The sequence below is a fragment of the Acanthaster planci genome, linkage group LG03 (assembly GCF_054643075.1).
Source record: "Acanthaster planci isolate LZ-2023a linkage group LG03, COTS_SCS, whole genome shotgun sequence".
NCBI lineage: Eukaryota > Metazoa > Echinodermata > Asteroidea > Valvatida > Acanthasteridae > Acanthaster > Acanthaster planci.
Genome location: NC_141779.1, coordinates 24,569,475 through 24,596,596, shown reverse-complemented (window position 1 = coordinate 24,596,596; position 27,122 = coordinate 24,569,475). Strand labels below are relative to the sequence as shown.

Genomic DNA, 27,122 nt, shown 5'->3' with positions numbered 1-27,122 from the left:
GTCTTTCATTTTGTTGCCATATTAGCAATGATGCTGGCGCTTTATCTTGCTCTCTGATATTCTGAATGTATGATTTTTTTTTAATCCAGTACATTATCTGACTCAATGCGAAGTTTTTAGTTCAGAAGGAAAATTGAGCACAAGCGTTCAAAGAAATCCTTCAAACTGCGTAGATTAATAATACCTAAATGTTCAACGCCAAGCTTGATCCCATTTTCAACAGCCAAATCTAGTCAGCAATGGTGACGTTACCAGTTTCGTCTGCTTTCCTGCTGTTGGCGGGAATCGTAGCTATTGAAGGAATCGCACCGATTCGAAAAATTGCAGAAAAGGTTCCTGATAGCTACATCATTAAAGTCAAAGTAAGTAGAACGGGATGTGTATTTGCGTATCTGCCTGTCTGTATGACCATGTTGATGTCATTGTACATGCGTCAATTGCCGGATTCCTATCAATAATCCACTTCTTAATAATCTGCAATGTCGGTTGTTTTGCGAGTGTGTTTGTGAAATCTATTCGTTAAGCTGTCTTTTGGAGGTACTTCCTATCGTTAACTGTCCCTGCACTGCTAACCAGCCGGTCTAACCAAGCACACATTCCATGCACATATATCAAATGGTATGTTTACATTTTCTTCTCAGACTGTGTCGTCCATTTCGTTGGGAAATCCATTTTAATTTAAACGTCTGCTGTCCATCCGTCAGCTTTGCCCTGGATATCTTTATATAAATACATGTGCATAGTTTGATTCAAATCAGCACCCAGATTCTGACTTTTCAATTTAAACTCTTTTTCTTCAGTACGGTAACAGAATTGTTGCAATGCTCTCTGTAAAATATTGGCTTTACGAATCAAGCATTCGTTCTATCGCTGTAGAAAATGTTGTCCAGGCTAGTGCCTATTTTAACCATATTTCCTAGGATGATTATGACGTGGATGTTGTGGCTAAAGAACTCGAAGAACACGTAATCATGCATCAATCGGGGGGTAGGCTGACCCATAGGTACAAGAGATCCTTCCGGGGATTGAGTGCACATCTCCCCACCAAAGAAGCTGTCAACCTGGTGAGTATTCAGCCGTTTCATGTTGGCTACAAAAGACAGAATCACTGAAATAATTACACTGTAGGCCTATCGTCGCCATTCCACACTGACCTCAAGGATCGATCCAGAACCTAAATATTTCAATTTGTTTTATGTAACCTTTGCGTTTCAGAAGTGTATAAGCTACATATTTTTGAAGGAAGGGAAATGAAACAGACCAAACATTCGCTCCTCATTATGAAAACAAATCTCTATTTTGGAAAGATCCGCCCCCCATCCGCCCTCGACTGAGTTAATGTACAGCTGGCCATAAATTATAGGACAGGTTTTTATGAAACACGCTCACACGTTTCAGAAGAACTCCAGTAGTTACCAAACTGAACCTAAATGCCACAAAGATAGTTTTTCATTAGCGGCATGGCTCTCGGTTGGCAGACTTTTAGGACGTGGGTCTAATTTGCAAAGCCAGTTTTGGCCCGGTGTTACGGGCAAAAAGTCTTAAACCTCAAGTCAATTTAAACTCCAGATAAATCCTTTTTTCTCTTACCAAAGTATTTCACGTATGTCTTCTGCAAACCCTCTCATATTACCACAGCTATACCTTTCTGGTTTATGCTGGTTTCGTGATGTACGACATAAAGATTGCACGAGGTCCCCTTTCCAAGGTCGAGTTCGGGCGGCCTGTTCTTGACACGGGTTTCTCGAACGCTCGAACGGCAGGAACACGACTCAAAACACTGTTCTCGGAACAGGATCACACACCACCTCTTCGTCAGGGTTTTACAGGAACACACGGAAAACTCGTGAGATTTTGATTTTTGAACAGCTGCAAAAAGTAGAGAGATGGCTTCCAAATCCACAGACAATGGGAAGTTTTGCAAGATTAACATTAATTATTTTCCGTAACACAGAAATGAATGTTCCTGTTAATACAGAAAAGAATTCAGCCCATCGAAACATTAACTCTCGAATAACGTAGCCTACATGGACGCCGCCATGTTGCATATATGTTGCTTGTCACTAACTACCAGCGGTAACTGGTTGTTTGTTCCGGCGTTCGAGCGGCCGACCCACGAACAACAAATCGAGCTGTTTGTGAACAGATGGGAACATGCCGCCTGAACTCGGCCTTGTAAGTGTCTGTACTAGAGCCTAAAAGTTGATCCCTGGTGGCGCCCTTCAGGAACCAAAACGTGCAAGCATTTTAGAATTTGTAATTTTTTTGTTCAGTTACTTCTTAAAAACTCTACTCGTAAAAAGACCTTTTGTAAAATATTTGCTAGCATATCGATTTATGGAAACTGAAAAACTACCTGACCAAAAAAGAGAAATATTCTGCCAAAACTGACCTATCACTTCCAAAAATTTAAAATACATGAAGTCGAACAGTGTAATTCGGTGGTCTAATACGCAGATGAACAGTTACGGAAGTTACTCCATGGTAGTCTTTCTGACTGCAGGTAGGTAAATCTTGGCAACATTGTACAATCTCCAGTAAACAAGGAGACCTGGGAATGATACTACCGGAAGTGAAAGGTCGTTAATGAAATTTGTTTTTTACCCATCTGTAGGTGACTCCTCCTTACGAGGACAAAGGGAAAATTCTGACATGAGTGTTTCTTGGGATGGTTTCAGTTAGGAATCATTCTTCCAAAAATTATCGAACGTATACGGAAGCTCGTTAGTTATGATCAAATATTGTGTTTTGGGGCGCAAATCATGCACGGTATCATCGTACGTTTATGGACCCTAAACCGACGTTTGGCCTATTACGGATTGTCCAGGAGAAAGAAAGTCATCGATTGTTGATGTTGCTCTTTTCATACTGAAGCAAACACGTGGGGGGGGGTGTTCGAGCGAGCTACTCGTGGTAACACGACTATACTCCTGAGCGTTCGAACGTCTGGAGTACGACCCGCCAGTCAGAGACAGTATACTCTCGCCGGGGGTGGAGCATACTCCTGCACCCAAGTGTGCCATGCGCACACATCCTACACATGTGTTAACAGGAGTAACCACGCAAATGCACTCAAACATTGATTTCAGTGTGCGGTGCGTGCGAGGTGAGTCACGAGAGGGCTCATTTCATTTCATTTATTATTTCGAAGGTCAATAAAATAAAATGACCAAAAAAAAGCGCTAATAAGTTAACCTAATAACTATCTGGTAGCTCTCCAGGCGCATTTACAAAGTAACAAAACAGAAAGAAGAAAGCTTTAACACATACAGGGACAAAAAATTATAAAGTAGAATACAGGAATAATTTAACACATACACTAGACACTCGGACGAACAGGAAACAAGAAAAATTACATTACAAACACTCAACCCTAGGGGAAAAAATCAAAATCCATACAGAAACAGGACTCTCCCCCACCACCACCCAATGAAGAAATATACTATGTATGATTTAAAACAAATAACGTAAAAGATTAAACCGAAAACGGGACACAGATTACAAAAATAGCGATGGGATACAGACAGTATTGATAAAAAATACATATAAATATGTAGAGAATAAATTTAAAAACATTTAAAATCTAAATTAAAAGAATATAAAATTAAAACACATAGAACCCACTGTTATAAAAAAGTTCTTTACGTAATGTGCACACCTGGCACAAACCAGAGAAATTTAAGTTTTGAGGTAAACAAGGTGTGACTAAACAAGACACTGTTCGTTCCATTGGAAGGCAAAGTTGCCCACTCACGAGGGAATCTAACCAATAAGGAATGGAACAAAGCATTTGTTCTGGAGTAATGATAAGTGAAAACAACTTGAATCATTTGCTGCTTGTTAACCCGGACAAGATTGTCTATGTCAATCAAATCTATTATAAAAAAATTAATAATAAAAATGACGGATAAAAAACGAAATCTATTAATAAGATACGGCAGTCCAAGTCTGGTGCTTCGGAGAGGGTACTCAATGTTGACAACATTGGAATTAATGAAATGTCGCCGGGAGAGGCCCAAATATGATCTATGTAAATCTCCTTTGTACTCCCTCCAAGATGGTTTGTTGGAGAGAGAGAGAGAGAGAGAGAGAGAGAGAGAGAGAGAGAGAGAGAGAGAGAGAGAGAGAGAGAGAGAGAGAGAGAGAGAAAACTTGGGCACCAGACTGGGAGTGCGTACTCCATAATAGGACGAACAATGGCACAATACAATTTAACAAGAAGTCGATTGACTTTACAACTTACAAGTCGTCTGATGAACCCGCACATTCTGTTAGCTTTATAAACAACAATGTTTACATGCTTATTCCAAGAAGATCTCTGGAAAGCCGTTAAACCCTGGTACGCACGCAAACCACGACAAACGAGCTGCCACCCAGCCTCGTACGGTACAACGGCGAACCACAACGGATCCCTGTACACAGACTTACAAACCGAACTGCCGCATACACGTGCTTGTACGTGTACGTAACCCCACGTACGTACGTGCGTCAGCTGTCCGTATCATAATGTCGAGCCGAAAGCACGCACGTGAACAAGCTGAGAGTGGCGCAACGGCTTCACTGTCACTCGCACAGAGCAATGTTAAAAGCACATATGCTGCAGCAAAGGGTATTGCGCAACACACCGTACAGTGTCTCGGCGCACATGTACATACATGTACACTGTACATGTACGTGTACAGCAGGCCTGACGGCCGGGGTTGTCAAAATCATCATGTGGCGGGGCAAAGTTTCGATTGTAATTTTATGTATTCTTCATTGTTTAGAAGATAGGACCCGTGCTCCTTAGTGAGGAAAACAACATTTATATCAGTCTTAGTTCAATACCTCCTCTTTTCTTGGTATTGTTTCCCTTTGTTTATTTACTTTAGTTCACAAGGTCCTCTGTAAAGTTGCCTCCCGGTCAAGGCAGTTCAGAACAGCATACCAGCACTGAAGTGAAGCGTGTACATGTCCTTGTACATGCACATGTATGTTCAGAGTGGTGCGCCCTGCTTGTGTTTTGTCCTCCATGGTCTGCTCAAGTCATTGATTGGTTGTTCAAGTGCACATGTACTTGAAAGGCCACTTTTACATACTGTGTTAGTTTTGTTTTTTAGTCCTTTTAAATCTTTAGTCTTTTGATTTTAGTCCTTTCAAAGTTTTTTGTCCTGAAGTCCTTTTTTCCTTTTTTTTTTGCATTTTTTGTTCAGTTCTTCATTAATAAATTCTTTTGTGTCTTTTTTAAAAGTCAAATATTGGTGTCTGAGTCCTTATTAATTCAGTTTCCTGCGACGTTTCTCAAAGATCCTTGGTTTAGTTAGAGTTTTTGTTGTTTTGCGAGTTCCCCCAACGCCTTGGTCAAGGCTAGGGTGCCGAAGCTCACTGAGTGACAAAGTCAGGCTCTATCCAGCTCAGCAGTAACTGCCTGTGTGTTAATTCATGGAGTAATTGGACAAGGTTAATTGAAGTGACCGAGCGGCCATGGATATTCAATACTATGGCCTCTAACTCAGTTCAGTCATTTACGCCACGGACGTATATCAGAAAATCTGGACTAATGCCCTGGCTTAAGCAGCTTATAGGGATTATTGAACCATTAGCGGCATTTTCACCGAGCCAAATACAAGCTTGTCTGGCAATGCCCGCCTTTGTTCTCCCTAGCAAATAGAGAGCCTGAAAGTAAAAGGTCACGCAGCAAGCTTTCGGAACCCTCGCGCGGCCCTCCTATGATGGGGATTTTACATTGGGCCATCCTATAGGGTCCAGTCCACTAATTCAAGCCCCATTGAAAACATTCTAAAATCAGCACCGTTCAGGGCCCAATAGCATGCACGCCAACATCCCTGAGATTTCTGAAACACAAATGAAATTCTTGTCTGGTCACTTATCTTTCAATTTCTTTTCAATTTTTTGTGGGTTCAAGTTAACCAATTACATTTTTAATTATTCCCACAAAACAAAATCACCCCCCAAAAAGTGATTTTTCCGAAGTCTGATTGCAGCCATTTTTCAAGTGGCAACCCTCAACTTTCTCGGGCACTTAGGACCATTTTTCAACCGTAGTTTTCAGCCCTTCTGCCCTCATATGAAAGCTCAAAGACCCAGGGAGTTGATCCTGGCAACGATTTACACAATCTCACCATTTTGGGGGCCAAACAATCTCCTTTTTCAAAAGATACTGCGGGGGCACTTTTAATGCTAATGAGCTGGTCAGAAATTCTCACTTGAATTAGTGGTCTGCACCCCTATCACCTTCGATAATTTTTGGAAGCGCGCCATCAGAGGTCAACTTTCAGGCTCTATATGTGACCAGTCGACTTTTCCAGTCACCTGGTCCCTCTACTTTTTCAACACTCCTTATTCACTTTCAGACAACGGAATTCTTCTTTCTATACATGTACCCGGTACCTCAAGAACAGACTTCCACTATTCAACATGATTAGATGCAACCATGTGTTGTAGAGCGCTCTCTCTCTCTTCAGCCTTCACTTTGCACACCTGGTAAAAATAGCTATCAACAACACTGTGTGGTGCACTCTGTGACTTTCTAGTATTGAGTAGCGCATTTGCATATCTACAGAGTCATACATGAGCAGGCCAGCATCTGACAATAGTAATCTGAACTTAGAGTACACATTTAATGAGACATGTTATGTTGTCATGAACATGCTAGATGCATGAAACAAGCAAGCTTGTATCTTGGAAGATACAGATATTTTAGACTGTGAACTTGCTTGTAAAATGAACTTAAATTAACTAATCAAAATGTGAAAATAAATTGTGTGTTTAATATTATGTAATTAATTTTCTTTCTTGTATCTATTACAGGTCGAGATCATTGACTGTTTTTAATTTGTATAAATATAAATTCTCTCATGCTTTGAGGCATTGTACAAATTGTAAATAAAATATTGAATGTAGTATTCGTGCCACCACATTCCCTGTTGTCTTTATTTATTTGTTACTTCTTAACTGAGTCCTTATACCACTCGGTTACATATAGAAGCGAGCCAACCCGCGCAGTTTGCATTCGGCTCGGTAAAATGGCCGCTGGTTGGCTTCTATTTCATACAAAGGCGTTGCAAGTCTGAGGTTTTTTTCGTCCGTGATTCACGCACGCCGCTAAAGGCGGTGAGTTGTAAACTGCCATTGAATAGCCTAAGATGGCCGCCCAGGCGCTTCAAATCGGAGAGTAGAGCTGCCTACCCAATGTATAGAGAGCACCGCCTACAACAATTTCGTGATGCATGGTACTGTTCGCGTTTTACGCATGTTCAATCGACAGACAGTCTCATGTTAATTCTAAATAACAACTTCATTGCAGTATGAGGCTGTAGCGGCCTTTAACTTTACTATACTGCCTAGCTCCGAACATGAGCAGTAGGCAGGTCACAAGTTCGTAAGTTCAGAGTAGCCAATAAGCCATGAATCCAATCCCCTTGACTCAATTCCGAGTTCCAAGCAATTGGTCGCAAATTCTTAATAATGGTTAGCCCTGACCTGACCTCCATGAACCTAGCTATCTTTGCCAGTCTTGACCTGTGTTTACAATGGAACCACTTAAATAGTAGTCAACTGACCATCACCTTGTCTTTCTTTCAGTGCGCATCGTCACTCGTATGATCACTACCTCAACTCCGAGTCTGACCAACTCTTGCTGTAACAAAGTGTATATAGTACTCTGTAGTTGTACAAAAACAATTTTGTCTCCGAGTGCTGTAATTTTTAGAGTCTTGTGCAACCCTACCTTAAAACCATAAAAGGCTTTATCACTGACATACAAACCGCTTATTGTACAGCATGGTAATCACAGTTCATAAAACAATATTACACTTTCCCTATCGGGATAAGGGTGCATTATAATTTCAGTTTTGTATCGCAAAAATGCTTCTATAGAGCTCAAACCACTTATCACCGGTCAGATTGACCATGGAGCTATTAAACACATGTGTATTATAGCTCCATGGATTGACTAATAGAAATAAAGTCAAGATTTGGAAGCTCAATTGGCGCAAGATTCAGCTTCCGTGAGAAAGATGCATACTTTATTTTTACACACTATGCAGAGGGAGCCCTGCTGATTTCTGTCGACCTCGTATGCTCGGAACGAAATATTTTGTTAAGTCTTTATTACACACTTTTAAAATCAATTCAGGCTAGAAAGTAAAAGCCAATATGATTGGAAATGATTTTTGTGTGTGTGAAATAGACCAAATATCTGTAAAATATGAGAGAAAATGATGGCAAAATTTGTGCCCCTATACATATTCTACGGACCGCTAACCACAGACGTATGTGAAAAACAACCTGGACTTGCAACGCCTTTGTATGAAACCGCAGAAGCCAACCAGCGGCCATTTTACAGAGCCGAATACAAATGCGTGGGTTGGCTCGCTTCTATTGACACCACGGAGAACAAAGGCTAGGCGGGCAATGCCGGGCAAGCTTTGTATTCGGCTCGGTGAAATGGCTGCTAGTGGTTCAGTAAGCTGATTACTAAGGGTATTGCAAGTCCAGATTTTTTTTAATATACGTCCTTGCCGCTGACATTTTGCTACCATGGCTATTATGAATGCATGCATAATCATGATTTATTAGTACAACGTCCATGAGTTGGCCTTCAAAATCGAGATGTGCTCTCGCTTGTCTACCGCGTACACCATGCATGGACTCCTTCCTCCATGGGTATACTGAATGAGATGCGCTCCCACGTTGGAAGCGCTGCCTCCTTCCTCCCTCCCCCCGTCTTCAATCAAGGTGCGTGGCTGCATCCTTGATAATTTTTTTTATACAACACATTGGGGAAACCTGACTTGAATAAAGGCTATAATCATGGCTGATTTTTTTTTGGAGATTTTTTTTTTCAAAAAGCAGTTAGTCCGACATTTTGACAAGGTAAGCTTCTACTGGGACTAGTCCCTCCTCAAGATTGGTATTAAAACCATTTTCTCATATGAAAGTACATAGCGTGTCCCCGGAGAGTTTGACAAACTCCAATCCCGGACACTATTAGTACAGTGGTAATATAAACCGTGGTACCCTGGACACCAGTACAGTGGTAACTCGACGAAAAACACGCTGTGCAGCTGTGTAGTGGCTTCACTGGTGTCATGTTTTGTTACCCCCTGAGCCGCATCCCGATTGCCATGCTCGCTTGAATAGAGGTTATCTCCCTGCATTTTGTCCGCACAAAATGTCGCTGGTGACTTGTTGACTGTGCGTGTGAATGATAAATGTTTACATTTGGCCTGCAATGAGGGCCCACAACAGGTGGCTCACACGAGTGGTTTAAAATTTTGTGGTTTCTGGAAGAATGACCTTGGATTGCTGAACCCAAACAACCTAAGTTGCACTATGGTACGCATTTTTTGTTTGTTTTTCTTCTATTACCCGAGAATGGATACAGGCCAAAAACATGTTTTCATGCCCAAAATATGTTTTTAAAAAAATGTGGCTTTATTATTCTTTCACTGCACATTGTTTCTACAGTGGTGTAACTAGACTTGTTTACAGTTCATAATAGACTTTATGGTCGTGTTCTGTCCGAAACCCATCACTGCAGCTGCAGTATTATGTACCTTGCCGACTTGGAGAATAACTTAACACTGTAAAAATAAAACAATTATCGACTTGGCACCAACTTTGTGTCAACCAAAGCCATGCCAAAGCGAAGGAATAAGTAAACTATGACAGAAGGAATGACATTCGAAAAAGAAATTAAAAAATGGCACGTATCTACGCCTTCAAAGTGAAACTACAATTCGCATGAGAAACTACAAAATGTTCTGCCAGGAAACGCACTTCCTTTGTGTTGTAAATCAATGTAAGTGCAGTGAACGTAATGTGACCTTTTGCAGCCAGTTGAGCATGAGAGGCTGGCTCGGCTAACCGCAGACCATAATTAAGGGAAAAATCTGTAAACACATGCAGATTGCGGGAAGACTGCGAAGGTGGTGTCCTCCTGGATGTTCCAACGGAGGACTGTGCTATGGAGCTGATGCCTTTAGTTTCACTACGGTACCCTCCGTTTCAAGAAAACTTGCTGTATTCTTCAACTTCGCAACGGGCGCATTTGAGATGAGTCCTGGTTAACAATGACAAATTGTGAATAACATTGCAGAATATGGAGAAATCTTTGGAAACTTTAGCAAATTTACCCGTTAACATTTCTCAGACGATATTCCAAAGTCGTGTGTTTTCCCGTGGAGTTTCCTGTGGTGACCGAGTGTATAGGCAAATAATTCCCAACATCGGGTGTAGAGACAGTAAACTATTCCATAAATAACCTCTCGCTTTCTTCTTGTTTGTTCAACAAACAAGAACATTCCGTAGAGTCATCGACTACATTTGATAGCTGCGTAGATCATGGAGGAGGTCTGTTTTCCTTCCTCCATGCTTAGATCCAGTACATTTCCGTAGCTGTGAGAGTTATATACATGATATATAAATCCATTTCGATTCGTGAGGTATATAGTGACAAATGTTCGGCACTACGATCCATCGATGGTGACTTCATCCTCTACACCAGTATTACTTTATTCTAGAAGGAATTGTTTGACTCACTGATGACCGTTGAAGGAAGTGTCTGGTTTGGAATTGGGTCATACACAATCACTGTAATGATTGGTGTGTGAGGGGAATACCTTCCCTGGAATTAGGCAGTTTCCTATTGCGTTATGGCCGGGGGGGGTTTACCTGGGTTTGCCCTTGGGCAACAAGAACCTACACACTTCTTCCAAATCCAAACTAGAATATTATGGTTCAAGTCCAGTGGCGTAACTAAGGGGGGACACGTCCCCCCATTGAAAATCGGTAAATAGTTTCCGTTGAAATGCAGCTGCAGTTTATTTTCCTGTGGTGTCCCTATGAAAAAAAAATGTGTAGCCCCAGATGCCCCCGGTTACCCCCTAGTTACGCCACTGTTCAAGTTAAAACAAGATTTTAAAAGGTACCACTTTTTAAATGATGAACAAAAATAATAATAATGAACTTGTAACAGCAACTATCTTCCTTTTTCAAATTTTATGCGAAGCTGAAGCTGAGCAAACACGCGAACAAACAACACAGCCTCGATAAGGACGAACTAAATTTGAAAGTAGTTGACCAATTCCCACGAATTGGACAATTATTTTGAATAATTGCCTGTATGACATATGATCCTACCTGCCCTGATTTTAAACTTTTTGGTTTGTATTTATAAATACGAACAATTTCTTCCGTTCCGCATCGAGGCATAGTTCCACGCTCGAGTTCCCACGGGTAGTGGTAACCGATTCATTGCTCTTTTATACTATGCAGATGTAAGTTGAGGCAGTGGTATGCCAATACCGTCCTTCCATCCTTGTTGCACTCTAGAGTGTGACTTCGGAGTCATTTTTGTTAACAAGGTCATCTGAATGACACCACGCGCAACAAAATGTCAAAACATGTACAAGTACATGTACATGTACGTCTCCTATTTTCTTGTGACTCCGTGATTGCAGTGTTACAGTATTTTACACGTTTTACGCGAAGCTTCTACATCCGAAATTTAGCACAATATAATTGTAGCTAGAATTGGTCATTTCCCGCTCAAAGCATAGACACGTCATACACATACAAGGTCACACATGGCAGAAACATAGGTGCGGTGTGAAACTATAGTGGTGAGGAAATGCTCGATCAGTTATAAAAAAGGGGCTCACTGGCAATTTGCCCAGAACATTGAGAGGTCGTCGAGCTGGCTTCTTGAACCCAAACTGCCCCGCAGTTGTGTGTCCGTGAAATCCTGGTGGTAAAAAGCACAACTGAAATCGCTTGGCTGCACTTTCACGGTCGCAGTCGGTATCGTTGATAACTGTCACACTGCTCTTGTGCTCAACCCAGCGCTGTTAAGATTTCACGCTCTACGAACATGGCAAGTTTTAAGCGATTCGTTGTTTTTGCCTGGCTTGCTTTCATCGTGGCAGTTCTGATAGCCTCAACTGTTCTTGCCATTTTGATGCGATTTGGTGATTTCAACGGACACTCTTTTCTCCTGGGCTCAGGTGATCAGAAGCCTTTACAGAGCGGGCTTTATTACGCCGAATCTTTCTCGCGTTACTACTGTCAGGATCTGGACGTGACTGTCGCTAAGGGAAGTGGGGAGGGAGCCATATTTAGTGCCTATGCTCTCCCCTCGGTCCCCTACCCGAGCGGGCAATCTTACAAGCAGATGTTTAAGCAGACAAATGCCATTGGACCTCACAGTATCTCCTCTCCATTCGCCTTTCACCTTCACCGTGACCTAGGTGCTGTAGCCTGGATGAAAGTCCACGCTTGCAGTGTCACGACCTCCTTAATGTTGTACCGCTGCCCTGATGAGTCTACCGCAGCAGCATGGCAGAAGAGTGGCAACAGCCAGGGATGCGAGGTGATGTGCCAGTATTCCAGATGTGGAGCTGTCCAGGAGAACTATTGTTACTTCGTTGCCAGCTCTGCCGACCATGTAGATGAGTTTGTGTTTGTGCTTGCCGCACTGGAGGGCTCTCCCTTGGATAAGAGGGTTTACATCGACGGTGAGATTACACGGTATCCCTATGATCTAAGGGAGCACGTGGCCGCTTGCCTGAACACCACCCGGTGTGAACTGGCCGTCGATATGACAGGAACGACCACGGTGGTACTTGAAGTTCCCCCCGAGGTCACTGCTAACTCCATTCTACTGCAGACAGAGTGTCGGGCTCGCATCGGCATCTACTTCGCCTTCTTCTTGGGCTTTCCTCTGGCCGTAATTCTCGTCGCATCTGTGCTCGTCTTTCTCCCATGCTATATCCTCCAGAAGACACTGAAGAAGCAGAATTTTGAACTCCAAGTCAAAGGTCTTGGTGGGAACCCAAATCCCACAAGCATCCCGCCGAGTCAGCACGACGGGGCTGGACTCCTGGATAATGAGCATCTTAATGACAATTGGTGAATGTTCAGTTTTACCTTCAGATATTGTAAATTCTTGTTTACGTATCGTAGTGATAAATTACTATTCAACTTAAGTGTTAACAAAATTACACAAAAGAGTAGTTGTTGCTCAAAACTTTCTTGCAGTGTGTGCATCTAGCGTTGTTTTACTAACACATTGATATCGAATGGCAGGTTCATACAGGTTCAACGCGAAAGGACGTCAGGAAACTTCTGCAGCGAAAATTACTCGAGTTAAAATATGTGCAACTTTTTTAAAATTGCTGAACGGATATTTGATCTGACGTCACGATTTCGCGTCCGCTTTCCCGTCAAATATGAACCGTCACTTAATGTTCACTCTCGTGTCATTACTAACATCATCTCAGCCCCTTACTAATTCATCTTCGTCATTACCATCATCTGCGTTTTCACAGCCATCGTTGTGTTTCACTCCCGTATCCATCACCACGTGTTATCACACCACAACCACTATTATCGTCATCCCTCCCCACTGTACCCCTCACCACACCCACCTCACCCACTATCAATATCACTCTCTAAATTTCAAAGAGTGAGAATTCACTCTATTCGAGTGAAAATTCAATCCCTCCGATTGAAATTAAGGACCAGACGAACTGAAGTGAAATTTCTTCACTCCAGAAGAGTGAAATTTCACCGAAAAACGCTGAAAATAGCCCCTTTCGGTCTAAATTCTGAGTGATTGTTCACTCTTAAACGTCGTCCCTAATTTCAATCATTCCGATTTAGAGAGCATCATCATCCTCGTTATCCCCATCTCCCCGCTCTCGTCCGTTGTGTTTACTGACATTATCGCCACTATTTCCACTGTGCATCAACTTTGACAAAAATTTAAGAAACTGTAAAAAGTGACATACATGTCACCTTTACCACCTTCATCATTGTGATCATCTAATTAGCCCCAAATTCATCATCAATCTTTTGACCTGGTTGCTACTCCACTCCTCGTTAATAACATTCACGTTCCTTTTTTAACAGCAATCAGTGACCATTCCCGACCTCATTGCAGTCCTATCCATGGAGGAAAATATTCCTCCATGTTCTATCCTTACCATCTTTTCAACGTTTACATTTTTTCCGCTTAAGTTTTTAAGACATCATCCAGCCACCACCCTCGAATCCATTGACGTCATTATATTTCCCCTACAGAAACTCCGGTCCATACACAGAGGCCGTTCCATTAACCATATTTTTATTCGATTGGAAGCAAAATGTAGGCATATGGGGATGCACAGTGTACGTGCTCATGTAGACTACATGTACAGAGCTCATGTAAGGACAACGTGTACATGTTGGCATTTCATAGGCCTACGCCATCTTTTTTTGTCAGCTTTCGATTTTCGGGCGTTCTGGTTGTCTCAACTTACTGCAGATTGCTTTCTGTTTACTGTTGGAATCAGTGCCGCAGCTCATGGTGGTGACTTTGTGTACACTTGTTATTAAAACGTCAACTGTGAAATAGTTTGAACGCGGGAAAGGAGTCCGTAGTAGGCCTACTGCGACTAGTTACAGTGCCAATCAAAGAAAGTGTTTGGTCAGAGCTCCGTTGCAGTATGCTTATGTCTACATGTATTAACCACCAATATATCCAGCGCAGTTTTTACATTTTTTACAATGTTACGAGCATGAATATTTCTGCATCTGCATAACTTAACATATCGCGGTCAAGAAATGTCTACCAGCTTTTCCGGTTTTCCCCCAACTGTACAGATTATTTTAATTCGTTAATTTACTACATTAATGTTGATGTAAGCTGTAAGGGGGCAGGGTTTATGGTTCTTCGGTTGAGTTTTTAATTATAACTTAGATTTTTATGATTTAATTGTTTATGGGTATAGAGGTGTGTACAAACGTTTGGGAAAACAATTCTTGCGCATTTGCAATGTTTGTGATACCTATCAGTGAAGAGTTCAAAAATTCTGTTCTAGTTCGATTTATTCTATAATCCGTAAAGTGATCCTGCATAAAATGTTTCATATTGCAACGAAACATAATGACCTTATACACTAGATTTTGTCTTGTATGAGCAAATAACTAATAAAGTTAATTGAGATTTCAAACAAACGGTATTGTTTCTGTCATGACACTTCCCTTGCTGCAGTGTTTTAATTATAAATTAAGCATGAGGAATGAAATGGGCCCACATGCACACATGTTGGGAGTTCCTATTCAACATTACACTACATGTCAACTATCATGTTGATAGAGAACAAGGAACAATGCCATTGCTCTCCACGTAGTCAACAGCCAACATACAGTCAAGTGGGAGGATGCCAGAATCTTAAGACAAAGAACAATTCACCGGCACCAGAAGAACCAAGGAAGCTTTGTTTATTCAACAGACTGCGAACATAAACATTGACTCTGGTGTCCACATACACCCCATTTGGCAGTAACACCTGCGTGGACATAGTTTACCTACAGTTATTTCAATTGCCTACCACACGGCTTTTGTTTATTTCCATTCTTGAGTGTTTCGGTATTTATGCCTGGCCATCTACTATTCTAGTCAGTCCTGATGAAGATCTCCGGATCGAAACGTTGACTCTATCTTATGTTCTACATGTTGTGTTAAACTAGCTCAAAAAAATAACGATTGAATTTATGTGATTTCAAGCTATTCATGGTGACAGACAACTAAGGTGGAAAGCTTGCGGTAGCACCAGGCAAGGATACTATCTCTGTGTGAGTCTATATGGTTCACGGTTCTTTTCAGAACCATACAAACTCACAACGAGATCGTATCCTTGCACGGTGCTACCGCAAGCTTTCCGTCTTAATTTAATTTATATCTAAGAAACACAACAATTAACCAGCTATATTCATTTATCATGTTGATGTTGTCACTGACTATTGTGGTTTATGCCCTGCAGTCTTACTGTCCCTTCCTGAAGGTCTTTGTTTTACATAACCACGCTGTGCTCTGCTCTGGAAGCCTGAATGTGAGTATCCTCAGGGCAGAGCTGATAGCTAGGGGGCGGTGGTTGCTGGCTTTTTGGACTGAGAAAGCCTGAGCGTTCAAGATCGTCTTGACGGCTTCCAAGTGATCTGTACTCGCGCGTACGATCAGCATGATTCGTGACTTTGATGACGCTGGCTTGTGCCTTTGTCAAGCAAAGTGCACAGCCGCATGTGACTAGTATAAGTGCCAGTGGAAGTCCCACAAAAATGCACATATATATCGGCACTCGTGCACTGCAGAAGCCCTCAAGGTGTGTGGGATTCATGTTGGTGTTAACTGGTACTTGGAGTATAACGTCAGCGGCGGTGATGGGAACAGGTAAGATACAAGAGTTGCTGGCATTATCGCATGAAGCGTCCTTGGTGTCGAGCTCGTAAACAGAATTTATAATGTCAAAGTTTACCTGAACCGATTCGCCACCAGTGTCATGCCCAGAGGTACGATAAACGACACTTATAATTGGCTGCATTTTCTCACTGTTCCCTGTTTGCTTGGCAAAAATGTGACACTCGGTCTGTATTTCTCCGCACTTCTTGAAACTGCATGTTTTACTGTCACAAGCTCCACTGTTCGGACCGTTTTTAATGAATTTTCTGGCACCATCCTCATTCTCACATACTGCAACAGCGACGTCGGTCTGGTTGCTACACGCTGTCACTGATATGTTTCCTGATTGGGGTAAGTGGTAGATAAAGTACCTATTGAGGGCATATGTCCCTAAGAGCCCGCGGTCATGTATGTTTCGTCGGACCAGACCTTTTGCCATGCTTGCCTTGGCCGACAACGCGATGACGCTGAAGATTCCCACGGGTTCGGATCCACCGCTTGCCTGGCTAGTCAGCACCTCTGGCTTGGTTGCTTGAACATTGTACCCGGCACAGAACACTCCACTGAATACGCTGCTTTTCTGGATGGACACCGACCAAACATCACCGGCTCCGAGTGTGACCGAGGTTTTCTTGTTGTACAGTTCATAGCGAGTCACTAATCCTGCAGTCGTAAAGGCCACTACGATAACGACTAACAGCACGACAGCAGTGATCCTAGCAACGGGTCTATCCAAGGCTCCATCTTTACGATCCCGCTCATAGTCACGGTCATCCAAAAGCGACCGACTTAACGAGGCAGACATGATTTCTGTAAACCCTACCTAAGGTCTACGATGCTTCAAATCTCTTGACATCAAGCCTGCTGCCCTTACACCCCAGATAATTTTATCTCTTCATCATAATTTCACGTGACCCAAAGCAATCACGTGTTTATATTGCCAGACTTTTATAGCATGACGTGTGGTCACAGGTGCTCCAAATCAGCACGCACATCACCACTTGTATTTTGGTCCCGGGACCTAGGTCGAGCACTTGGGGGAAACGAAAATTAACGTGGTGTGCCTGCAGGAAAGTATAATATTTTACAGTAAAGCAAATAACTGAAGATGCCAGAAAGCTTTTTCCGCATATAGTTCCGTTAGTGTTGCGGGAATACGGTGACTTTTCACACAACATGAGATTTTATTACTATATGCACCAAAGTAGAATCTACATTATTCATTGGCAGACTTTGCAGTCTTTTTAATACTCACCGATATTTCTTTTACGCACCATTTATAATTTCTACCTCATCAACAATATTACTGCTTTGAACCAAAGGTTGTAACTGTAAAAACACTTTCCTGTGAGATTCTGAAAACAAGAGCGTTTTTACACTGGCGAGAGTACGAAAGAATAAGTGGTAAAAGTGGATAAAGTGTTTAACCTGTGATCTTTAGACATCTTACATTTCTAGACGGTGTGATGGCAACCTTTTTTATTAGAAGTAAATTTCAAATTCTCAATGTGAGACCTACAATTTACAAAGTAGGTCTTGCAAGTCACCCTCGCCTTGCGTTGCTTTCAACTGAATTATAACTATATATTAAACATTTTACCTTTCCTATACAATGATATAAAGTTGCGCTTTTGAGTTTGTGGTTCAAATTCAGTCACATTAGTAGAAATTGCATCCTCCGCTTCCCAAATTCTGAAAGACTGATCTGAGTCCAATGTTACTGAGGATTTTTCATTGACGGGCATCTCGATTCCTAACACATTTCCAATCACCTTTTGGTGACGCCAATGCTCCCGATTGTGAGTTAACCGTGACTATAACTTGTATACAATAAATTTTTACGGGAGTTCATATAAATTTTATGCCATTTCTATAATGAGTGCCTGTATCACGTCAGTAACGCGCCTGAACGAGTGACGTCATCATTTAGGACTTGATAGGGTTTGACCTTTACTTTAGATTATTTAAGTAGGCCTAACTGTCGCACATCTTCTTGTAATTGATCAATTTTGAGACATGATATGGGAAATAAAATTGTATATAGTCAAACAGTATTCAGTTAGTTGTTGGTCTTTCCTCGTGCGGAGGTGGGTCCCAAGAATGGCCACGACCAGTGGGTGGTTGAATGTTGCTCTCCTCAGTAAGAGGATCGTATGTTGGACTCTTAGGGTGATGGGACGTGTCTTGCAGGGTGTGGCGCCAAGTACCAACGTAGTAGCCACAGGTATCCCCCCCCCCAAAAAAATCGTGGAACACAGGCGCCTTCTAGGTGAATAGGGTTGACCGCACGGCTTGGAGTGGAACCTCCAGTAATAATTGCTTAGGGAAGAGTCAAGCTAAATGGATTTGTGCCGTCCTCAGACGCTACCACGCTGTCCATTTCATAGACGGGGTCCTCGTATTTCAACATCAATCTGGACTTGTTCGTCACCAGTGCCTTCGCCTAAGGAATAAATGACAATTATACCGCGACGCATTACGTCATTCTGGTTTTCTTTCTCAAAGGGTAATGGACATGATTTGTAGTTGTGTCTTTGACAGCCCTACGTATAAATAAAGCACTGAGATTCGCAGGTTCAGTCATCACCATGTTTCTCCAATCTGTTTGCGTCTTCTCCAGTGTCACAAGTTGAGATGATAAGGTCTGTATCGTTCCTACATGCAGTAACATTAGTTTCACCCGAGTCTGTAACGTGATAGACAAAGTACTCCTTGTTGAAAGCGTACTTCCCCATTCTCCCACTTTTGCGAAAACTCCTGACCGTGCCGTTGGCCAATTTTGCCTTATTGGACAAAGCGCATTGATGGATTCGACCCCTTCATCCTCGCCAGAATCGATAGAAATGGTCACAAGTTTGGGATGAGTGGCTTTGACAGAGTACTCTGCACAGAACACAATGCTGAAGATGTCCCCTTTTTGGATCACTTAAGACCAAACATCTCTAGCTGAAAGGGTTGCTGACGCTGGTTTGTACTGACGTGACATACAAGTGATGATGCAATGAGAAAAGCAACCGCTGTTAGACTCAGCAGGATAGAATTAAATAGCAGCATAGCGTCGTATCTGATTTAGGCTCCTCGTCCATACTGCATCTGCTACGATTATTGACACTATGATCTGCCAATAGCGATTTATATCTAGAATCATTCATGGTGCAATTTTCTCTAGTCGAAAACAAACTGTCTCAGACCGAAGAGTGAGAGAAGTAAGTGCTATGGTGCAGTTTAAACTGGAATGGAAACTCCACAGTAATAAAGATGTCTGCTACAAATGTTCATCACGCACTTTGCGTTACGTGGATGCACACTTCATCTGAAACTTGCAGGCAGTGAGCAAGGATTTTGATCTGTGCGTTTATGTTCAAGGGTTTTATTTATTGCTGAAAATGCATATGACTGAAATAAAAGCACAACTTCAGCAACTTTGTATGTTCAAGTGCTGTTCTAGGTTCAAACAAGTTCGTAAGACTTCGAAAATATGAAGTAGGGTCTATACTCCAATTTAACTGGCAAGGTGGCTCTGTTCATAGTTAAGGGGTAGTTGATGGGATAGATTGCAAAGGGGATCCATTATGTGGATTAAACTTGACAAAAACATGTATTGAGCTGCAGCTTTTTTTTTTTTTTTGCTTCCACAGGTGATGAATCACGAAGCAGTTGAATACGTGGAAGAGAATGGTATCGTCCGTGTGATGTCACTGGGTGGGGTACCAATGACACCATCTACTACCTCATCGACTACTCCATGGAATTTGGACAGGATTGACCAAGCCAAGTTACCGTTAGATGGCCACTACAACCCGGCAAGTACGTTGTGAGAACTGGGAGTGTCCTAAAATGGATGTTATGAGTTCAACCTGGTACGCAAGTGATAACGAACAGTTTAAGTTCCAGACAGAGATTATAAGAATCCTCTAGTCGTGATTTTAATCTCAGATTTGTCTTTGAGATACTACAATCAAAACGTTTGGCCCTCCAACTTACATTTGTTTGTGATTTTTTCAAAATTTATGAGCTATAATCTTTATTTTAATGAAAAAGATTGGGCATTTTCTTGGCCAAAGATGTACAAGCACCGTATGCTATGGCTATTGGCTCACAATGGCTTCATATTCAAATGCAAACTGTTCGACTTTATGCCTTTAAAACTTCGATTTGTATGTACAGATGATGGAGATGATGTGATGGTTTACATTTTAGACAGTGGCATCCTACCAACTCACAAAGAGTTCGGTCAGCGAGCTAGTACCTGCTTCGATGCACTGAATGGCACCGTAAGGGAGAAAAGTTTCAAATTAAATATTTGTTTGAAAAGTGTTGTTGCTATCGAGACGCCTATACAGTTAACGAAACGTCGTGTTCGAGTTTGGCCGGTAATTCAGAGAATCTCCAGGAAAGGTTTTGTTAAGAAACAACTATAAATGATAAACCCAATTTTCTTATAATTTACGGAAATGTCAACTTAAATTTGATAAGATCTTTCAGTTCATAAGTAAAATTCTCCATAACGAATGGTGAGTGCTTTGTACACGTATTTGGTGTAACCATCGGAGTCCATCGATATGAGGTTGAAGTTCACAGAAAGGGAAGTATTGGTACTGTACAATTTTGTCTGTTTAAAAAGGCCCCCCTCTATTTTCCCCTTATTTTCAGGGCATTGACTGCACAGGTCACGGAACTCATGTAGCTGGTATTGTAGCAGGCAACACGTATGGTGTAGCAAGCAAGGCTCGCGTGTGCAGTGTCCGTGTAATCGGCGCAAATTGTGACACTGAAGGAACCGTTGCTGACGTAGTGGCTGGTATGTCCTTCCCCCTGCTCCGCCCCACCCTATTTGCCATATTCACTAATACAGATCCTCCAGTTTATTGACTATGGAAACTCAGCGTACAGAACTTACCTACTGTCTTTAATTGACTTTAACGAGCTGTACACTGCAGTAACAAAGTCATTTCTTCAACATTATACGTGGGAAACGCAGTCTGTTAATTGTTTCTGAGGCTGATGCAAACTTCAAGTTAGCTTCAAGTTATTCGACCGGTGTTGAAACCAACAATGCGGTGCAAAACTGCTCCAAATTGTATAGGCCTTCTTTGCATTTATTTTGGCCCCGTTTAGGTATCGATTGGGTAGGGCATCATGCTTCTTCACCCGCTGTTGTCGCTGTGTCCCTCAACATGAACGGTGATCATATCCTTCTGGGTCAAGCCTTGAATGGTTTGATCGAAGTGACAGGTGCCACTGTGGTCGTTGCGGCTGGTAACATGGATGACAATGCCTGTGACTGTAGTCCGTCTGGTAACGAACAGGTATGTTATTTACTCGTTATACTACTCTCAGCTGGGTTGTTGATGGAGCAGACAGATTCACTGATGCTCCATATGCAGCAAGGTATGAGACGGAGAGAACCCCTCCTGCTTCGTGTTGGACATTGTCTCGCAGGAATCTGGGGAATTCCTTTCAGACATCTTGGGGGGGGGGATGTGTTAAGTAACAATAGTCTGGAATGTGTATAGGGATTGGGCATGTTGGGGGGTACCCCTCGGTCTCATTTCTTGCTGGGTATATGATGCTCATTCGCTCGTCGCCCACGGCGCCCAAACAGGAAGGGTTGATGGGTACAGTCCATTAATTCAAGCCCCATTGAAAACAGTGTAAAATCAACACTGTTCAGGGCCCAATAACATGCACGCCAACATCCCTGAGATTTCTGAAACACAAATGAAATTCTTGTCTGGTCACTTATCTTTCAATTCTTTTGTGGGTTAACCAATTACATTTTTAGTTATTCCCACAAAACAGATTCACCTCCCAAAAAGTGATTTTTCCGAAGTCTGATTGCAGCCATCTTTTTCAAGTGGCAACCCTCAACTTTCTCGGGCACTTAGGATCATTTTTCAACCGTAGTTTTTAGCCATTCTGCTCTCATATGAAAGCTCAAAGACCCAGGGAGTTGATCCTGGCAAGGATTTACACAATCTCACCATTTTGGGGGCCAGTCTCCTTTTTCAAAAGATACTGTGGGGGCACTTTTAATGCTAATGAACTAGCCAGAAACTCTCACTTGAATAAGTGGTCTGCACCCTGATGGCCTTGCACAGATTTCAGAGAAGATAATATGTCACACAGGGTCACAGCTAAGGACGCGGAGAGCATTGTGGGTAAATTTCTGCCATGCGCGCGAGCTCGCTCAATGAGTTACACATGCGGCGATTATTCGATATTTTTCTTTTTCTTCCTCGTTGCTGAAAACATTCTCACTAAACTTTTTTTATTGACTCAACATTTATTTCCGCTTTGCAATGTATATATCAAGTTATACACAAGGTCAATAAATGAAAGATTTATGGCTACAAGAGTGAAAGTTAAATAAGACAATGAAACACTGAAATAAAAGGGGGCAAATACGGAGGCATATTCAGAAGACAAAGTCTTATACAGAAAGGCCTTATTAAGACAACAAAAAAGAACCAGGCAAGGAAGACTAACAACAGATTATACATATAAAAAGATAATTGCAGTACAATACAGTCAAAACAAAACAAGGACAAAACAAAAACAAAGACGAAACCAATAAACTGAGATGTAACAAAAGTGGAATTACCAAAGACTAGAAACGTTAGGAGAACAAAAGGAAGATTAGAATGATAAAAGAGAAGGCGCTACCTCAGATAATCAGAAACGAGGTGTTTTTGTAGTTGCCCTTGAAGCATCCCACAGATGACTAAAAGAAGAAAAAAAGGAAAGGAAGTAGGTTGTTAATGAATGAACATGCTTATACATGAAAATCCCTGTGTGAAGTTTGTTTGTGTCAGATTAAGTTAATGCGTGAAGAGAAGCAAAGAGAGGTGCTGTATGATCCCAAGGCCGTGAAAGGGTGCATATTCTAATGGCCCGTTTTTAAATAGTAGTAAGTGAATGAAATTTCTTGTTACTTGAACGTGCCCAAGCGATATTGCAATAGTTAAGATACGGCAAAATAAGTGTGTTATAAAGCGAAAAAAATGTGCGAGCTGGGAGAAAGGAACGAAGTTAGGAAAGGACGCCTGTGTTACGGGAAACAATCTTAGACGGATGAAATGTGGTCACTCCGGATAAGCTTATCGTCCACAATGACACACAAGAATTTAGTTGAACGAACATCAGATGGTAAATAGCCAGATTTATTAAAGAAAATGCATTTAGTTTTAATAAAATTCAGAGAGAGTTGACTACACTTGAACCAGGATGAGACTTTGGTGAGCTCATTGTTCAAGACTTTGGTGAGTTCATTGTTCAGAGTAGAAACAAGACAGTCAAAACTAGGGTTAGAATAGATAATAGTTGTGTCATCAGGAAACAAAAGGAAAGATAAAAGGGAAGAGGAATAGTGCAAATCATTGACATAAATTTTAAAAAAGTAGTGGTCCAAGTATGGAGCCCAGGGGAGCTTATACGGCTTTAGAGATGAGTTGCAGTCATTAATCTTAGTGTACTAGTAGCGATTATCATGATAATCCTCCAACCGCTGAAGTGCACACCCCTAACGCCACAGAAGTTCAGTCTGGATAAGAGGATAGAGTGATTAATGGTATTCGTTCATCCAAATTGATCAAGATAACCAATGATTCGAAATATATCGCGAACAGACCCGTGATCAGTGACACTAAGTGAGAAAATAAACTACCACACTTTGCTCGTGCCAAAGCATTGCCATTGGCGAACCAAAAAATTTGCCAACAGGAAGTGATAACCTCGTGGTCACAGGTCGTACACAATGTAGCCAATCACAGTGAAAAGCCACCTGCCCTTATCAGCGCCCTGTTTGGGCGCTGAGTGACCGACGAGAGAATGATGTTCAGTGGGTTCATTTTATTTGCACCCACACGATACCACGTTGCGCCACCACTGCGGATCCTTGTGCCCGCGTTCAGTGTCTGTTTGTGGATAATTGGTTGTGCAAAGCTCATTTCCTGCCGTCTCACCGTCGAAAGACATCCCAGATGGACTTTTGTTTTGTTTCGTTTTTTGGGGTGGGGGTTGATTGAAAGAAGAAAGCAGCTTCGACTTTGAATCTAGTGGTTCGTTTGCCGAGTTGCTCCATAAAGGGATGGAATTGGATGTTTGGGAACTTTTTTAAGACAGCCCGATTTTGTTCCCGCCCAGGTCATCACTGTTGGAGCAACCAATTCAGAAGATGCGCGTTGGCCATTGTCCAATTGGGGGCCTTGTGTAGATATCTTCGCTCCTGGTGATGAGATCAGAAGTGCTACTTATACAGGACCTGAAGACACCGTGCTTGTAAGCGGAACATCACAGGCATGCCCGCACGTCGCAGGTAACAATGTCGAGCAACTTGAAGTTCAATTACAGCAAAGGCTACCTGGTCCTACATTACAGCTTACATGCCAATCAAAGCACCCACAAAAATGACTCTCACTGGCTTTTGAAGTCATAATTAGCCCTAGTCAGCCGTAGGCTTCTTCCAAATGTCTTGGTTGGAAGCAGTCCGCAGTAACACACATGTCTATGAGAACTGGTCAGGCAGTGTCTTCCCTATGTTATAGTTGTAGTTAGTTATCTTCAACTGTAGCTTTACTCTACCTCTCAAATTCACCAAACCATTTTTGTGTCCTCTTACTTCGAATCCAGGTGCTGCAGCGATCTTATTGGCAGAGGACCCGTCCCTTACTCATGCCAGTGTCAAGGCTAAGATTCTGGCCGCTGGTACCCCCGACGTACTACAGTTCAATTCAAGTAATTCCACGGAAATCCTCGAAGCCACTACAAATCTGATACTCCGTGTTCCTAGAGAGTGGCCGCCACCAGAAGCCGTACAGATCCCAGTACAAAATACTGATATTCAAAGAGAAAAAATGATGCCTGAGATTGTTGCACAATCTGTTGATTCCAAAGGGCCTTATCAGTAGAATAAAACATGTATGACCACTGTAAAACTGTTAAACAAGCATGAAAAGTTTATGTCATTTATTTTAATTAGAATGATCTGAATGATCCCTGTTCACCACGTCCCAGGTTACATCGTTTAACTGGAGCGAGATCCCTGGCTATAAGGTGTTTCAGGTTTAATGGCTTCTGACTAGCGCCCCCGGAACGAAGATATTGACAAATGGGAAGAGCTGCCAACATAGGGCTGGATAGTTCAGTTGGTAGACTACCGGTACGGTATTCTGGAGGTCACACTAGCTCAAATCCCGCTTCAGTCAATTTCTTTATTCATCTTTGTAATCATTTATAACCACCTAGTTTCCCTATATAGTTTGTTTCATGGTTTATTTTCTTTAGATTTACAAAACCTGCAGCGTCTTTCATAAATTAAGCTGTACTCTATTAGCCCAAATGAACAATCATGTTGCAGTATTATTGTTCAAAACCTTTCACAGTAAAGTTCACGAATACTTGCAACCCATCATCAATTAATTTTTGAGGGCTGCTCTCAGCTGATTGGAGGAGTTGTTATGGGATTGAAGACCCCCTGAGCCACTGACCTATGTCAATACTAGTGAAATGAGATGAACATACTTAACAGAATACCAAAGCTATTTATTATATATAACGGGTTTGCCCTTACCCAACGTATATTAATAAACACTGTATGCTCAGTGCTTTTTATTATGTTATTCAGAGTGTACGAGAAAATATCAAAATAGATTTCATTATTTTCTGGAAGCATGCCCCAGAGATTTCTCAACGTCAGTTCCGAATTAAATTTCAAAGTTTCTGTTAAACTATCTCACAAACCTATTAGTTTACCATCAAAACGTGTGTGATCTTCCACTTAGGTTCTTTGCGTACGGGGAGGGGCCTTTTTATGAGTCGGATTACTCAAGTTAGCAACTTTGATGGCCAGATGTGCTTTTTAGAATGATGAAGTACAACACTACTTCTTTGACTGCATTCATCAGTTTATCGTGTCTGGTAAATGTTCATCCATCGTAGTCTAAACGTACGTTGAACATCGAGAATCCAAGGTTTTATTTGAAACAGTATGTGTCTAAGCCTCAAGTTATGTACGAGCATGTCACCGTTGGGGGGGGGGGTAGCCCATACAAAGATGGAATAAAAATGGGAATGGAGTGACCATAAATTGCTCGTGCAGTTTTTGCGTATTATGCAAGCCCACACATGCACATGTATAAACTTTCGTCGGTGTAACCTGGATAAACCTTTTCAGGTGGAATGTGTGGAAACTACAAAGCTCTCCTGCGTACAGACAGTGTCTTTGAAATCGGAAGAGGGGTAGCCTCTAAAGACTTCCTCATAGGCTTATTCCAGCAGGCAGACTATGGACCTAGTATTAATAGCTAAACTTGGTCCTGTATTATCGCTGCACCCTGACGGGGGCTTGTCCGTGCCGAAACATATTTAAAGCATATTCATATTTACATATTTATTCATCCAAAAAACTAAGACACAGTAAAAAGTAAAAAAGATAACAGAAGAAAAGAAACTTCTGCAAGATCACCCAAAATAGACAAAGTTTCTGTCGAGGGGCTGTCCAAACTGTTGACTAAAATGAATACGGATGATTAACAGTAGTGCACCTCCAAGAGTTTGCAACGCGTTGGCCAATCACAGTGCGCAAAATCTGTCGACCCTTTCCAAACGTACAATGAGTCGACACCATTGATCTCCGTCTATATATTGGAGATCAATGGTCGACACTGATTTCGCGTATTGTGATTGATCAACGCGTTGCAAACTGTCTGAGGCGCACTATTGTGAATCGCCCGTAACCTCGAGGGTATCGTGGAGTACCTTAAATTCGTGCATATAAATATCCGTGCATCCAACTTTCTCGTCGTGAAACTCTCGAATGAAATGAGGCACTGACGTTTATTTACTCATGATCAATGATCGATAGTCACTTCGACGGTTTTCTTTTTGAAGCTATGTG

At 41.9% G+C, this 27,122-nt stretch overlaps 2 protein-coding genes across 2 annotated transcripts; both read left to right on the top strand.

The window, feature by feature from the left end:
* LOC110991162 (uncharacterized) lies at positions 1 to 26,108 on the top strand. Its single transcript, XM_022256378.2, has 8 exons — positions 1 to 362; positions 921 to 1,064; positions 19,864 to 20,032; positions 20,393 to 20,499; positions 20,879 to 21,026; positions 21,344 to 21,534; positions 24,371 to 24,542; positions 24,857 to 26,108. Exons 1-8 carry the CDS (start codon positions 240 to 242, stop codon positions 25,132 to 25,134), a joined length of 1,332 nt encoding a protein of 443 aa, XP_022112070.2. The 5' UTR covers positions 1 to 239; the 3' UTR covers positions 25,135 to 26,108.
* Positions 10,411 to 15,000, top strand: LOC147799750 (uncharacterized). The gene has a single exon (XM_087134419.1). The coding sequence runs from the start codon at positions 11,876 to 11,878 to the stop codon at positions 12,914 to 12,916; it is 1,041 nt and encodes a 346-aa protein (XP_086990545.1). The 5' UTR covers positions 10,411 to 11,875; the 3' UTR covers positions 12,917 to 15,000.
* Positions 26,109 to 27,122: the final 1,014 nt, after the last annotated feature.